The sequence below is a fragment of the Heterocephalus glaber genome, unplaced genomic scaffold (assembly GCF_053883595.1).
Source record: "Heterocephalus glaber isolate CG9 unplaced genomic scaffold, H.glaber_assembly_v1.0 deba00001608, whole genome shotgun sequence".
Lineage (NCBI taxonomy): Eukaryota > Metazoa > Chordata > Mammalia > Rodentia > Bathyergidae > Heterocephalus > Heterocephalus glaber.
In genome coordinates, this window is record NW_028258379.1 from 13733536 (window position 1) to 13748330 (window position 14795).

The following is a 14795-nucleotide window of genomic DNA, read 5'->3' on the forward strand; positions in this document are numbered from 1 at the left end:
TATCTTAAATTTTTACTTGAATTTAATATTTCTTCCCATTTCTCTGTCAATATTGGATAAGTAAAATAAAGCAGTTAAAATTACAGCTAATATAAACAGAATTTTTCAAGATAAAATTTAATACCTAGAAATAATCCTTTTAACGACTCACTATTGGATTTTCCTAGAAATCATTAGTTAGTATCAAAGATACAGGTAATACCATAGATAGCAACTGATTCATTAATTTCTATATACAGTCAAATCAATTCCTGTTTTATAAAGAAACCAAAACTATACTTTTTAAAAAAAAAAAGTATGTCAGTGCTATACTAGGGGTGTAACTCCTTATATAGAAAGCATGAACATGGCATCAAACTTACTTTTCCAAAGAAGCCTTTGAAGAACTTTCTTTCCTGGAGGAACAGGGGGACAAGTCGAGTGCTATTATTGTATGGGCTAATGTCCCAGGGTTTCACATCAATAAGCACAGACAGAAGTAGGGGAAAGGGCAAAGTCGAGTCGGGAAAGGGAGGGAGTGAGAGTTTTAAAGAGTTATCCATACCAGGAGTGACAAGGAGAAAGGAAGGTGCATGAAAATGCAGGGAAACACACTGTATGGCCCTAAGAATCCACGGAAAGAGAAGAAATCAGAACCTGTATTCATGCAACTAATTTAGTAATCTCTATTTGCTTGTAAAACAGAGATTATCCAAATTTGGCAGCAGAGAAAAAGATAAGGATATACTGGCTTGGTATAATTTTGCATTTTAAATTCACAGAAGTGAGGAGTAAACAGAGGATTGGTTCCATTTACACTTTTCAATTTAAAATCAGTGGCAGCTAGGTGCAATGGTGAGTGCCTGTAGTCCTAGCTACTTGGGAAGCTAAAGCAAGAAAATCACTTGAGTCTAGGAGTTCAGGGCCAGCCTGAGCAACATATAAGAACCTGTCTCTTTAAAAATAATTTTTTAATAAATCAGTGGTCTACCAAAAAAAAAAATCAGTGGTCAACTATGTGGAAGTTATCAACTAAAATTCAAATGACCACACAATCACGTAAAAATTTTAATAGGGCTGGGAAAGTACCTCAGGGATAGAGCTCTTACCTAGCATGTATGAGGTCCTAGGCTTAATCTCCTACCACCACAAACAAAACAAAGTTGCCACACATAAAATTAAATTAGCATATATCAACAGTGTTAGCAATATTTTTTCTTACTGAGTTCAAGATGTCACCTAGAGAAGCCCATTCTACTTATAGGGAGCTTAACCACTGGCTTCCTATTTCCTTATGCATTAGTATCAATTTGTATGTATTGTGTGCTGATTCATTCTACAACATACACAGGGAAATCAACAGATATGTTTATTCTAGGCATAATATAAATCACCTATAAAAAACACAACGCTAAGGTTTACACTGGAGCTGAGAAAACATATCAGAACCAAACCATATCTGCAGGCCACAAACAAAGTTTAAGAACTAGGGTTTTGTTTTCTTTCTAGCCCCTCTCTCCCCTTTGGCAGTACACAGGATTTAACCCACAGCCTCATGCATGCTAAGCAAGCACTTCTACATCCCAAGTGACATCTGAACTTTGCTAAGCTACCTCCCCAACCCCCCCTTTTTTTTCCAACCCTTTTTATTTAATTTTGAGACACAAACTCTTTAAATTGCCTAGGCTGGCCATGAATTTGTGATCACTTTACCTCAACCTCCAGAGAAGCCGGGATTATAGGCATGCACTATCACATCCAACTTTTCTTTTTAAATGCTGTTTGTGGTTTTTTGTTTTTTTTTTTTTGTACTGGGGATTGAACTTGGGTCCTTGCACTTGCGCAGCAGGCGGCGAAACCACTGAGCTAAATCCCTAGCCCAAAATGCTGTTGTTTTAATATAAAGAGACAGGTAGTGACAATTTTAAATATGCAATTCTGAAACTATCTAGATAAGAGAAGCATAGCTATTTATGATTCTACCACCAATTTTTAAGTACCGTTTATAAAAACCAGCCACTAAAATTAAACTCTGAAGAATTTATGAAAAGTGGGTTCTAACCCACCCAACCTAGTTTAACTTTACATTTCCTTACTGGGGTTTAACTGTATTTTAAACCATTACTATTTATAATTATCAATTTTTATTTTCAGATAAATCTCAAGGAAAAGACAATTGTACTGATGTTTGACTCTGAGACAATTTATAAGCTCATTCAATACTTTCAAACACTGGAAAGTTTGTTTTTCCCTAAGATAGGGAAGTCACAAATAGTATCAAGTATTTTCACAAGATACTCTGAACTTAAACTGGAAGAATAATAATGTAACTGGGGCAGTTACGACAGTAAAACTAAGGCTATTTCTGCTGCCAAGTTTGGTGGCGCTAGTTTTAATAAACTATGAGTAACCATCAGCTTTCAAGGATGCAGCCAAAATTAAAGATTCACCATTCTTGAGGGATAGGAAGGGAAGGAGATTTGTTAATATTTAATATAGCTCCTAGCAATGCTCTTGTTAAGTATGGAACCCTCTTCTTAGACCCCAGGTGTTAATGAAAAAAGTTGACGTGCAAAATGCATAAAAAGTAGTTATTAGAGATTAATGTTTTTTTAAGAATTAAGTTATTATGATTCTTTTACCTGCTAAAACAAGAACATACATTAAAACAAATATATCAAATAGTGAACAAAACCCCAAAATATTAGAAACTGGTAGTAAAATGAAACTAGTCTAAAACCAAGACAGAGAGACACTTAAGAGACAATGGGAAGAAATGACCTTTAAAAATAAAGGGCATTTTGGACCAGAGTGAAATAAGAATAACCAAAGGCTTGAAATAATATTTAGAAAACCAACTGATAAATAACACTCCTCACCCTGCAAGTGACTATGCCATGTAGGTAACAAAAATAGGCAACAGCCACTTCTTTCATTTATCTTACATAATCTAAATACTGTGGTAGCTGATTAGTGAAATTATGTCACAAAGGAAACGAGCTGAAAACAGCTATAACTAACATTATGTATAGAAAGTGTAAGAATTTTTAAAACATACTTATGCTCTTAGGAGCATATTTTTAAAACTATATTATTTAGTGAGGGCATATTTTTCATTTGAGAATATAAAATATACAGATAGCTTCCAGCTGAAGTCAAAGTAATTCTAAATTATAAGGGACTACTTTTGGGGGAAAATATCCCCCCACACAAATATTACTTGCAAATTATTTTCTTCTTCAATTCTCCACAAATTTTAAAAGTACTAGAAATGTTAAGTGTTTATAAAGGTCATTCATATGATAAGTTTAAAATATTTGGTTTGCTACTTAACTATACAATTCTTTAAATTTTAAAACTCTGACATTCAAATTAATTCCAACGATGTTCTATTTCTATAGGCTTTGCACCCCTATATTTGTTTCCATTTAAGAAACTTTAAAAGGAAGCTTTATGATTAAAAAGCAAGCCAACAAAAAAACCTCCAGAGACACAGCAGTTGGTATAATTTTAGTATCTCACACCATTGTAGATCCTCAGGGATTTTTCTTAGAAGAATGTTGGGGCCAAGGGAGAAATGACATCTAGGTATTTCTATATAGTAAAAATGTGAAAGGAAGACCAAAATTATGAATCTATGTGGACCAAGTACGATCTGAGAATAACAACGTCCTGGAGACTTCCAGCTTGCTCCAAGATTCTCAGTATAGCACTAGATAGGGTATTCATAGAAGGCAGAAGTTTCATTGAGCACAATAAACAGGAAGTCTACCCCATCATCCAAAAATTCAGCTGCAGTTTTTAGTAATACATGTCTGTCAACGCAAAAGATATTTATATTTGATCCAAGTCTCCTCTCCTGGATATAGGACAATTTCTTCTCAAAGTTCAAAAGTTTAGGTATGTCCAGAAAAGCAATCATTTCTTTATTATCTGTATCTCTATCTATAGTCATATCTACCTACCTACCCACCCATCTTCCTTTTAGTCATACAAGACCACTGGGAAATAAGATCTGCAGAGTTATATAAAATGGTTTTCTAAACTTTAAAAAATTATACATAGGATATGATTTCTACAATTAGAGTATTAAAAGATTTAATTTGACCATATATTGAGTACTGGATCCAATATTGAGTATGTATGTTCATTCCAGACATAGTTTTTGAGTAGCTACTATGTGCTAAATATAGTTCTAGATATAGGTATAATTTAAAAAATGGAAATAAAGAATAAACAATGGCTGGAGGTATAACTCAGTGGGACAGTGCCTGCCTAGTAGGCAACAAGGCCTTGGGTTTGATCCCTAGCACTGCAAAAATTAAAAAAAAAAAAAAATAGCAGTTTAGTTCCTATTACTGAAGAATGTAAAAACTCATTAAATTGTATCTAAATAGTCTTATGCATCAAATAAACGTGCTTATAGTTAATAATCTTCTTGGTTAAAAAAATAAAAAGGTAAAGCAACAAAAAATCCATTCAGTTAAAAAATTAGTTTTAAAATTGGATGGTTAAGTACTACATATCTGGAATTCCAAAAGATTTGTTAGATCTTTTGCAAAAGGGAAGGGGACCAAGAGTTGGGAGGTGGAAGAGAGTGGAGGGAGGTGATAAAAAGAACCAAGATGTCTTATGTCCATGTACTAGCTCCCCACAAGAAATGTAATCTCTATGTATTGCAAAAATGTACAATGAAAAAATAAAAACTGAAAAAAATATTTTTATATGGATTTCTGGGTTCATTTGTATATTGTATTTATTCCTCAAAATCTTCTGGACAAACTTAAACCTTACTTAGAGAATGAACATGAAGCCATAATCTGAATGAGAAAATTCTCCAAAGACTTACTCCACAGTGGCCTTTTAATCCTAAATTATAAGATTTTAATAATTATTTGTAATTTGTTTCAGGTCCATCTAGTCTGTTTACTGGTCTGTCTGCTGTTTTCAGTCAGTAGTAACATAGTGCTAAAAATAGTCTTTAAGTGGGGCAAGACATTGAATTTTTTTTTCTTTTTTGTTGTGGTACTAGGGGAGGAACCCAGGGAGACCGGAACTATCTCTAGCCCCACCCCTTTTAAGACATGTTTCACTAAATTGCCCAGGCAACTTCGAACTTGTGATCCTCTTGCTTCAACATCCCCAGTAGTTGGGATTACAGGCATGTGCCATCATATCAAACTTTGAGATGTTCTTAGATAAATTCATCTTATTATTCTTATAGATGAAATAAAAATTATTCCGTAAAAGAAGAAACTGAATTTTTATTTTTATTTTAAACTGGTTTTTATAAAAATGGAAAATTAAATTATCTGAGGGTGTATTTGAGAAATATATTCAGATAACATGACAGGTCTATCATCTACAGTTTTCAAGTATGACACTATATTGATAGAAGTCTTCTTAACATTATAGATGAATTGGAGAGGACAGATAAACTTGGGAGGGCTTCATCATTTAAGAATTTAGCCAGACCTAGTAATGCATGCTGTAATCCCAGGTACTCAGGTGGCTGAGGTAGGAGGATGGTGAGTCTGCCTTAAAAAATAAAAAGGGCTGGATGTAGCTAAGTGAAAGGCCTTGGGTTCAATCCCCAGTACAGGGGAAAAAGAAAAATAAATAAAACAATATTTTTAAAAAACCAACCAAATAAAACTCTGAATTCAAATGATTAAACTATGAGGTAAAGTGTATACACAGGTATATATGAGCTAAATCCCCAGACCCTGAGCTACCCCCTCAGCCCAAAGTGTATTTCTTTTTTTGTACTGGGATTGAACTCGGGACCTTGCACTTGCGTGGCAGGCACCAGAACCACTGAGCTAAATCCCCGGCCCCCTACACAGGTATATATGAATGTATGTATGTAGGTGTACTTGTGTCTATATTAGGTTACTGTTATTATTTAGTCTTTGTATACTATTATCAGTTATTTTTCTCTTCCTTTCCTTTCTATAACAGATTTAGGCATTTGTTCCAAAATAAAATTTACCTGAGATATTAAATTTTATACACTTTATGTTAACAGATTATAGATAAGAGGTAATATAGACTATACCAGTGGTGGCAAACCTATGGTAGGCGTGCCACAGTGGGCTATTTGTATCACTGAAAGCTCTAAAAGGTTCACCATCACTGGAGTATACCAATAAACAGAGAAGTTTAGTTATTAAGAAAACTGAGAAATAAAGCACTCATTAGTTGTCAAACTTGTGGCAGCCCACCACACCAGCACACCCAAAGCAACATGTATTTAATGTTCTTTGGGGGAAGGCCATGCAGAAGTAATGCTTAAAGCTTTTTGCAGCAAAGTGGGGAAAGGCCATTTTTTGGAGAGAAGGAAGGTCTGAAGAGGGCTTTCACAGTCTATGGAACATTTCTCAAAGCCTATCAAAGTATGAAATTAGCACTTTATACTTTTTTCTTGGTACCAGGGATTGAACTCAGGACTTTGAGCTTGCTAGGCAGGCGAGGCACCACTGAGCTACATTTCCTGCCAAATTAGCACTTTAATTTGAACCTTTACAAACCCAGTCTTTCCTTTTGTTAAATATACAAACATGTGCCTTGGATGTGTTCTATGGCATAATAGGCCAAGGAAACATTATCCTGGAAAGTTGCTTTCCAGTCCAAGTGTGCTAAAGTTTATTTAAAAGGCAGTGGAAATACACTGCATATGCTAGAGGAGTGTGGAGAAGAAAAATGGGAAGAGTCAAAATAATAATGAAAACTGTCCCTCCTCCCCCGAACATTATCAGGCATCAGCACATATCTCCTACTATTTCTGGAAAGCTGTTTCCTATAGGAAATTTAAAATCAGCAATATGTAACCCATTTATCTTAGGGTAAGATGTTAACTGTAATTTTATCCTGGTTTTAGAATATTATTCTGTCAGATTTCATACCACTTGCTTCATATAAATTGTAAAAGTACATTTTAGATAATATTTGGCCAAAATTGAAGAGATAGAATAACATGAGATGGTCTTTTTACTAAGCCCACATCTCTGGCCTTAAGAGAAACACTTCTCTTAGTGGTACTGGACTACTAAAATTTATTGAGCACAACAATCTTGTAAAAACTACTGATGGTATACAGATCAATACTGGCAACTATCAAATACATACAGCTTTCAATCTTTTTACAGCTTCTTCACAGATGTGCATTCCTCTTGACTCATCAACTTCTACATGGCCAAGGTACTGTAGAAAGAAGAAAATAAGTTAGTGCCCTTGCTGTTTCTTCAGTAACTACTACATGGTAGGTATTAGGTGGTAGAAAATTGAAGTTCTTACACTGAAGAAACTCACAGCCACTGTAAAAAAGGCAATCTGATTTTACTTACCCTTGGTATCTTTATATGAATGAGACTTGGAATAATTATGTCAAAGAGTTGTTACAGGGGAATAAATCAAAATAGACCATGCTAAATGCTACTGAATGTTACTGAAATCTATTAGCTCTGAAGCCTAATATTATCTGAAGCTCCATATATCTGAAGCCTAATATAGTAATGGTGTCCCACTACTATATAATGGTGTGGGACAACATTACTATATCGCTACACATAAAAATACCACCAAGACAAAGTATATATACATACGAAAAAGCACAAACAAAAACAGGCTGAAGAAATAACTCTACTGTTATGGGAGTATATAAGAACAGGGCAGATAACTAGAACAATTTTAAAGAAGGTGGTGCATCTAAGCTTTAAAAAATGTGTGGCCTTTGAAGAGGGAGAAACTGGAAAGTTAAGAAATGATTATAGATTGAGAGAAATACATAAACAAAGTAATGAGTATGTAACAGGATAATTATATGCCAATCAGTTAAGTATCCCTCTTGGCTATAACATGAGATAAATTTGGGAATTTGAGTGCTAATAAAGATTTATGCAGAGAGCTAATAAAGATTTTTTTGGGGGGGGCAAGGTAGAAATACGATTCAAATTACACATTAATAGGGGATTAGTTGTAGGTTAGAAAAGCAGAAGGGATGGTGGCAATATTATAAATACGCTTTAAAAAAAGCACAGGGTCTGCTTTGAAGGAAGGTGGAGTAAATACCCTACATATACATTGGTCCTCTCACTGAATGAAACTTTGAAATCTGGACAGAATGCATGGAACAGCTTATTTGAGGTTTCTGCAAAGTAAACAGCAGAAGGTTAATCAGGGAGAAACACTAGAATTCAAAGCATCACTGAAATGGCAAGAAATTTATCCCCACCCCACCCAAACCTCTTTGATACTTCTACCAAGAATTTAACTTGTGTGTATAAACTTAACAGCCAGAAATCCAAAAGTGAGTGCTGAAGCACAGAGAGAACTCTGAAAAAACACCTCTAGTTCTGGCTTGAGGACTAGGAATGGGAACTCCTACTCAGAGTAAAGGAGTCTCAGAAGTCCAACAGTGACAGTAGTGACAGTGCAGGAACAGAAGTAGCAAAAAGTGAAAACCTGAAAGAGCCACACTTGAAATAGAGGGGAATCTTTGTTTGGTGGAATTGTGATTCCAGAAAGATGGAGCTAACAACCCTCTCATATTCATTTATTCATTCTCTCACCCCCCTCCATTTGATCCTAGATTCAAGTGAAACTGTGAGAATATGAAAGAAAGCAGAATGATCAAAGAATCACAGGACCAGAAAGGAGAGCTCCAAGGACCTAAAACACTGATAAAAGCACAGGGAGGGAAGGCCAGGGATTTAGCTCAGTGGTTTCACCGCTTGCTGTGCAAGTGCAAGGACCCAAGTTCGATCCCCCGTACCAAAAAAAAAAGGTACAGGGAGGGAGAAGCTTGGAAAAGTGATACCAAGTATTCATTTTTAAATTCGTGGCTTATCCTGGAGTTATACAGGTAAGAATCTGATGCTAATTAGCACATCAAAGATTTTCAGAACTAAACCAATGAAGAGGCCACTTCCTGGTTTCTAAGCCAACTAATGGATGGTGCATACATAGGATGGTATTTTTATGGCTTTCAAAACTAAACTGGTACAGGTTGAGCACCTTTAATCCAAAAATTTAATTCTGCAAAATCTGGAACTTTTTGAGATATGCCACCACAAGTGGTATGACACCACAAGTGGTAAAGTCCACACCTGACCTCATGTAATGGGTTGTAGACAAAACAGAGGTCCATTAAAAATACTGTATAAAAAAAACTGTATAAAATTACTTTTAGATCATGTGTATGTAAGGTATAGTATGAAACATAATTAAGTTTTATCTTTAGACCTTAGTCCTCTCCCCAGGATGTCTCAATGTGAATATGCAAATATTCAAAAAATTTAAAAAAACCTTCTGACTCCAAGCATTTCGGATAAGGGTACTTAACTTGTATCTGAACCACAGTCCATAGAAGGCAAGCTGAATTTAGTTAGCAGAGACCTAACTAAGTTGACTGTGTGCTAAAATAAAATATAAACATTCTTGGGGCTAATGTGAAAGCATCCCCCTAGCATATTTAAGGACCTGGGTTGAGTGGGAGTGGTGGCACATGCCTGTAATCCCAGCACTCTGGGCTCTGAGGCAGAAGGGATATGAGTTCAAGCCCCACCTGGACAACTTAGCAAGACCCTGTTTAAAAATTGTAAAACACAGTGGGAGGTGGAGTGGGGATGCAGTTCAGTGGTAGAGCTCCCTTGGGGAAAGAAAAAAGACGCTGAGTTTAATTTCTAGCACTCTCCCAAATTTCTATAGGATTTAAAATAAGACCCCAAGCCTTATAAGACAATATCCAAAATTACTTGGCATGAAAAAGTGCCATGTTCACCAATAACAATACTACACAGATATTAGAATTATCTAACAAAGATTTTAAAGCAGGTAGCATAAAAATGTTCAAGGAAGCAATGAACAGTCTTGAAAGAAATGTAACATGAAAACTCTCAGCAGAGAAAATATAAGAACCAAATGGAAAGTGATAAATACAATTACTGAAACACACACAAACACATCTGCACAGACTCAACAGAATGGAGGTGACAGAGGAAAGAGTCTATGAACTTGAAAATCGACCAACTGAAACTGAATTATACCTTGCATCAAACCCAGTGAGTAAGAAACCAGATGTCTTGCCCCTTAGGTCTGAAACAAGGCAAGGCTGTCCTCTCATTACTCCTATTCAGCACATTTGTGTTTAAACTTCAAAGAGATTGCACATATTTTGGTTCTGTAGCTCCTTCATATGCTCATATACTATAAGAGGTCAATAGTGGTTGAGAAGCAAGCATAGGAAAAAGGAAATAGTATTTACTGATCCCCTCCAACATGCTTATGACCTGGAAGCTTTTTTTTTACCTTTCCCCTTTGGTGGTAATGGAAATTGAACTGAGGGCTTTTGCAATGAGCTACATTCCCAACCACTTTTAAATTTTTAATTTTGAGACAGAGTCTCACTACATTGCTAAATTGCCCAGGCTGGGCTCTACCTTGTAATCCTCCTACCTCAGCCTCCAAGAGTGCTAGGATTATAGGTGTGCCCAGCTTGGGAGCTTTATATATTTCATCCTCCTGAACAACTACTCAGAAAAATATGTATGATCGTCCAATTTTAAAACTGAGGAAAGAAAATGAAGTTTGAGGATGCGGAATAACGCCCTCAGTCACATAAGCAATTGATACAGGAAAAGAAAGGCTTATACTCATGACTCCGAAGTCTAAGGGTTTTCTTACTCAACTTGAACTCAATTCAAGAAAATTTTCCTAGCTGCTCATTCTAAGGAAAAAATCTTAAAAGTTCCTTTGTCGTTTTGTTTTCCACCTTGTAAAAGTGAAAGTCATTCACCTGGCAAATTCTCCCTCTCACTGGGTTGAAACTGTCAGTAGTAAGTGAGCCTCTGAAAATTCAGTGAAGATTCTAAAATTCATCATTTCATACACTTCCTCAACTCCTCTCAGGCTTCAGAATTTCCACTTCGCAAAGAATTACTAATATGAGGCAGACTGGGAGGCATAAGAACATTTTGGAACACGGTACTGTCAATGTTTATCATTATTGAGCAAAATTTAAAAATAATTCAAATTGATGGGAGTTTCGTGCCTTTCTTGTAAAACTAGTTCTTAAAAATCGTTTTAGTTCCTATACTATCCAGCAAAGGGAATATTTATTCACTTTCTTAAACTACAGGAAAATAACTATTTTGTTTTAGACTTTGAGATTTGACAAATGCACGCAGTTGCATAACGACCACCACAATTAAGATATAGAACAACAACAACAACAAAAGATACAGAACAAGTCAGGTATGGTGGCGCATGTTTGTAATCCCAGCACTCCGGAGGATGAGGCTGGAAGATTGTTGTGAGTTTGAGGCCAATTTGGACTACACAGTGAATTCAAGGCCAGCCTGAATTACATAGTGAGACCCTGTCTCAAAAGACAAAAAAAAAAAAAAAACCCAAAAAAACCCCAGAACAGTTCAGTCAAATTCCCTTATGCTGCCCATTTATTTCCATTTTCTCCTCCCATGCCCAGTCTCTTCAACTACCAATCTGTTTTCTTATAATCTGTCTTTTAAGAAAATCACTTCTCAAAAAGCATATACAATAAAGGCATGGGGGTGAATAGAGTATGTATCTGCATGCACAAATCTACCAAAATGAAACCCACTAATCTGTATAACCAATGTGCACTAATAAAAATGTGAGAAAAAAGAAAATTACACATAGTATGAGACTTCTGACTTATATTTCAGTAGTATAATAAATGTGAGTCATCTAAGTTGAGTGTTGTAGTTTGTTCCCTTTTATAGCTGAGACAGTATACTGTCTGTATGTATCACTGAGTCTGTCTAATCACTAGATGAGGAACATCTTGGTTATTTCCTGTTTGGGGTCTAAGTAAAGCTACTGTAACTATGTTTTCATGTGAACACGAGATGTATATCGCTATATCACATGGTAACTGCATGCCTGGCTTTATAAGAAACTGCTGCAATCTTTCCCAGTCTCTGTATCATTTTACATTCCCACTAGCAATGTATGGGAGTTCTAGCTGTTCCACATCCTGCCCAGCAGTTGTATTGTCAGTTTTCCTAAAAAGCCATTCTAACAGATGTGTAGTGGCATCTCTTGAAAATTTAATTTGTGTATTCCTAAAGACTAATAGTACTGAAATTCTACTAATGCATTTATTCATATCTTATTTGATCAACTATTTGTTTAAATTGTTTGTCTGATTTAAAAAATTATGCAGTCTTTGCCAGCATGCCAACAAACTTAGCTATGAATACAATATATCTGTTCAACCATTACTTTAGTTGATTTACTTAATTGGTACTACACATGGCTGAATATTAAGTTTAGATCATTATTTGTCTTACAGAGTACTATATCTTCCAAAAAGTTATGCCATGAGGCAGCTTTGAAATGAAACATTATTGTGGATGTAGAAGATTTCACATTAAGGCAATAATATTATAGGCAGCAAAACATGTCCCATCTCTTGGGATAAACACCAGAATTTTTAAAGCTAAGAGAGGTTGGTGTGAGCAATGTATACATCTATCAAAAGCTTCAGGCCCCTCTTTAAAGAAATGTTTGTGTTAGTTTTCTGTTATTATAATGAAATACCTGAGATAATTATAAGAGAAAATATATTTTGCCTCACAGTTTGGAAGGTTCTTGTCTAAGACTGCGTTTGGTTTCTGGTATACATCACCAGGTGACAATGGCAGGGAGGGATGGTGTAGTGGAACAAACTGCTCACTACTTGAGGAAGCAAAGAGAAGGAGCTGGAGTTCCACAGTCCTCTACAGGCCACGCCCACCATGACCTAAGGACCTCCCTACTAGCCTGGCCTCCTAGAGGTTCCATCACCTCTGGTAGCACTACCCTGGAGAAAAAGCCTTTAACATGTGGATCTTTAGAGGAGGTCAACATCAAACTGTAGCAATATTTAATTTGCAGTGTTAAAATTTCCATTATGGAAAAACTCAAAGAAATGAGAAAGCAGGCAAAAACTACAATATGGAGTTGGCATCCAATAACAATAGTAGCAGCAGCATTTATTGTACACCAACTTCAGGCCAGGCAGTGTAGTGTATTTTTAATAGTATGTGCTTAATTCTCAGAGCTCTTATACTAGGTAGGGACCAGTCCCCATTTTACAGATAAGGATACTGAAGCTAAGAGAAGTTTAAATAATTTGCTGAAGGTCATACGGCTGTTCAATGGCAAAACCTATATTCAAATCCAGACAGTAAAGTTTAAAAATATATGCTTCTGAAGAGCTCTCAATGCCTGTCTAAAATTTTATTACAGAGGCACAGAAAGACATGAAGCAGGTAAGTTATAATACTGACTTAGGAAGATCACTGCTACAGCACTGAAATAATAGTTTGGAAAGGAGACAAGATTGGAAGCAAGAAATCAAGAGTTCTTGTAATGATCTAAGGGGGGGGGAAAGTGGATCAAATCAATGACAGTTGGAAAAAGAAGAAAAAAATTATTTTTCTTTATTGTCGGAATGTGATAATTCATCTGTTTTATCTTCAAGCCTGGAAATTCTCTCTTCTGATTGACCAAGCCTATTGGTGAAGCTTTCCACTGAATTCTTTATTTGGTTTATAGAACTTTTCATTTCTAAGATTTGTGCATGGAAAGAAGAACTGAAAGCATTTTCTCTAACATGAGGAATGAGACAAAGGGGTCACTGTTACCATTTCTGTTCAATGTAGTACTTGGAATTTTAGAGTGCTTAGCAAGAGAAAAAAATAAAAACGATACAAATAGGAAAGGAAGAAGTCAAATTATTCCTATTTGCAGATGATTTGACCCATTACCTTAGAAGACTAAAAACTTCACCAAAAGACTTTTAGATCTAATAAATTGAACAAAGTGACAAGATACAAAATCAACATTAAAAAAATCCATAGCTTGTCCATACACCAATAATGAACCCACGGAAAAAGAAATCATGAAAACAATTCCATTCACAATAGTACCAACCAACCAACCAACCAACCAACCAACCAACCCACCATAGGAATCAACCTAACCAAAGAGACAAAGGACCTCTACAGTGAGAATTATACAAATCCAAAGAAAGAAAATGAATATGACACTAGAAAACAGAAAGACATTCCATGTTTATATCTCAGCAGAATTAATATTATTAAATTGGCCAAGTTACCAAAAGAGACCTACAGATTTGATGGAATCTGCATCAAGATACCAACAGTCTGCAAAAGTAGAAATGGCAATCTTAAAGTTCACATGAAAACAATGCTGAGATTCTACCTCACTCCAGAAAAAATGGCTGCTATCGTGAAATCAACCAATAATAAATGCTGGTGGGGCTACTGGGAAAGAGGAACCCTGCTCTACTGCTGGTGGGAGTGTAGACTGATGCAACCACTGTGGAAATCAGTATGGAGATACCTCAAATAACTAGGACTGGAAGTCCCATTTGACCCAGCTATTCCCCTGCTTGGTATCTTCCCCAAAGAATTAAAAGAATCATACCTCAATGATATATGTGTACCCATGTTCATAGCCCCACAATTTGTAATAGCTAAAACTTGGAAGCAGCCCAAATGCCAATCATCTGAAGACTGGATAAGGAAAGTTTAGTTTTTTAATAAAATGGAGTACTACTCAGCCATAAAAAATGAGAAATTAGAGACATTTTTAGCTAAATGGTTGCATATTGAGGCGATACTCTTAAGTGAAATAAACAGGACACATGTGTAAATACCGAATAGTGCCTCTAGTGTGAGAAACTGAAAGTGTAAATAAGGACGAAACGGTATAATAGATAATGTGAAATAGGAAGAAAAGTGGCAAAGGGGAAGGGGAAGTGGGAG

At 35.8% G+C, this 14795-nt stretch overlaps 1 protein-coding gene across 32 annotated transcripts in view; it reads right to left on the minus strand.

Moving 5' to 3' along the window:
- The window catches only part of Numb (NUMB endocytic adaptor protein), a 149800-nt gene that overhangs the window by 44329 nt on the left and 90676 nt on the right, over positions 1-14795 (minus strand). For 20 of the 32 annotated variants that reach the window (XM_087195395.1, XM_087195392.1, XM_087195377.1 and 17 more), the window contains 2 exons: positions 7108-7182; positions 363-395 (listed from right to left, as the gene is read on the minus strand). In XM_087195395.1, the coding sequence (XP_087051521.1) occupies positions 363-395; positions 7108-7182 (108 nt within the window). The remainder of the gene's footprint in view (positions 1-362; positions 396-7107; positions 7183-14795) is intronic. The other 12 variants (XM_087195379.1, XM_087195378.1, XM_087195388.1 and 9 more) reach the window with 1 other exon arrangement.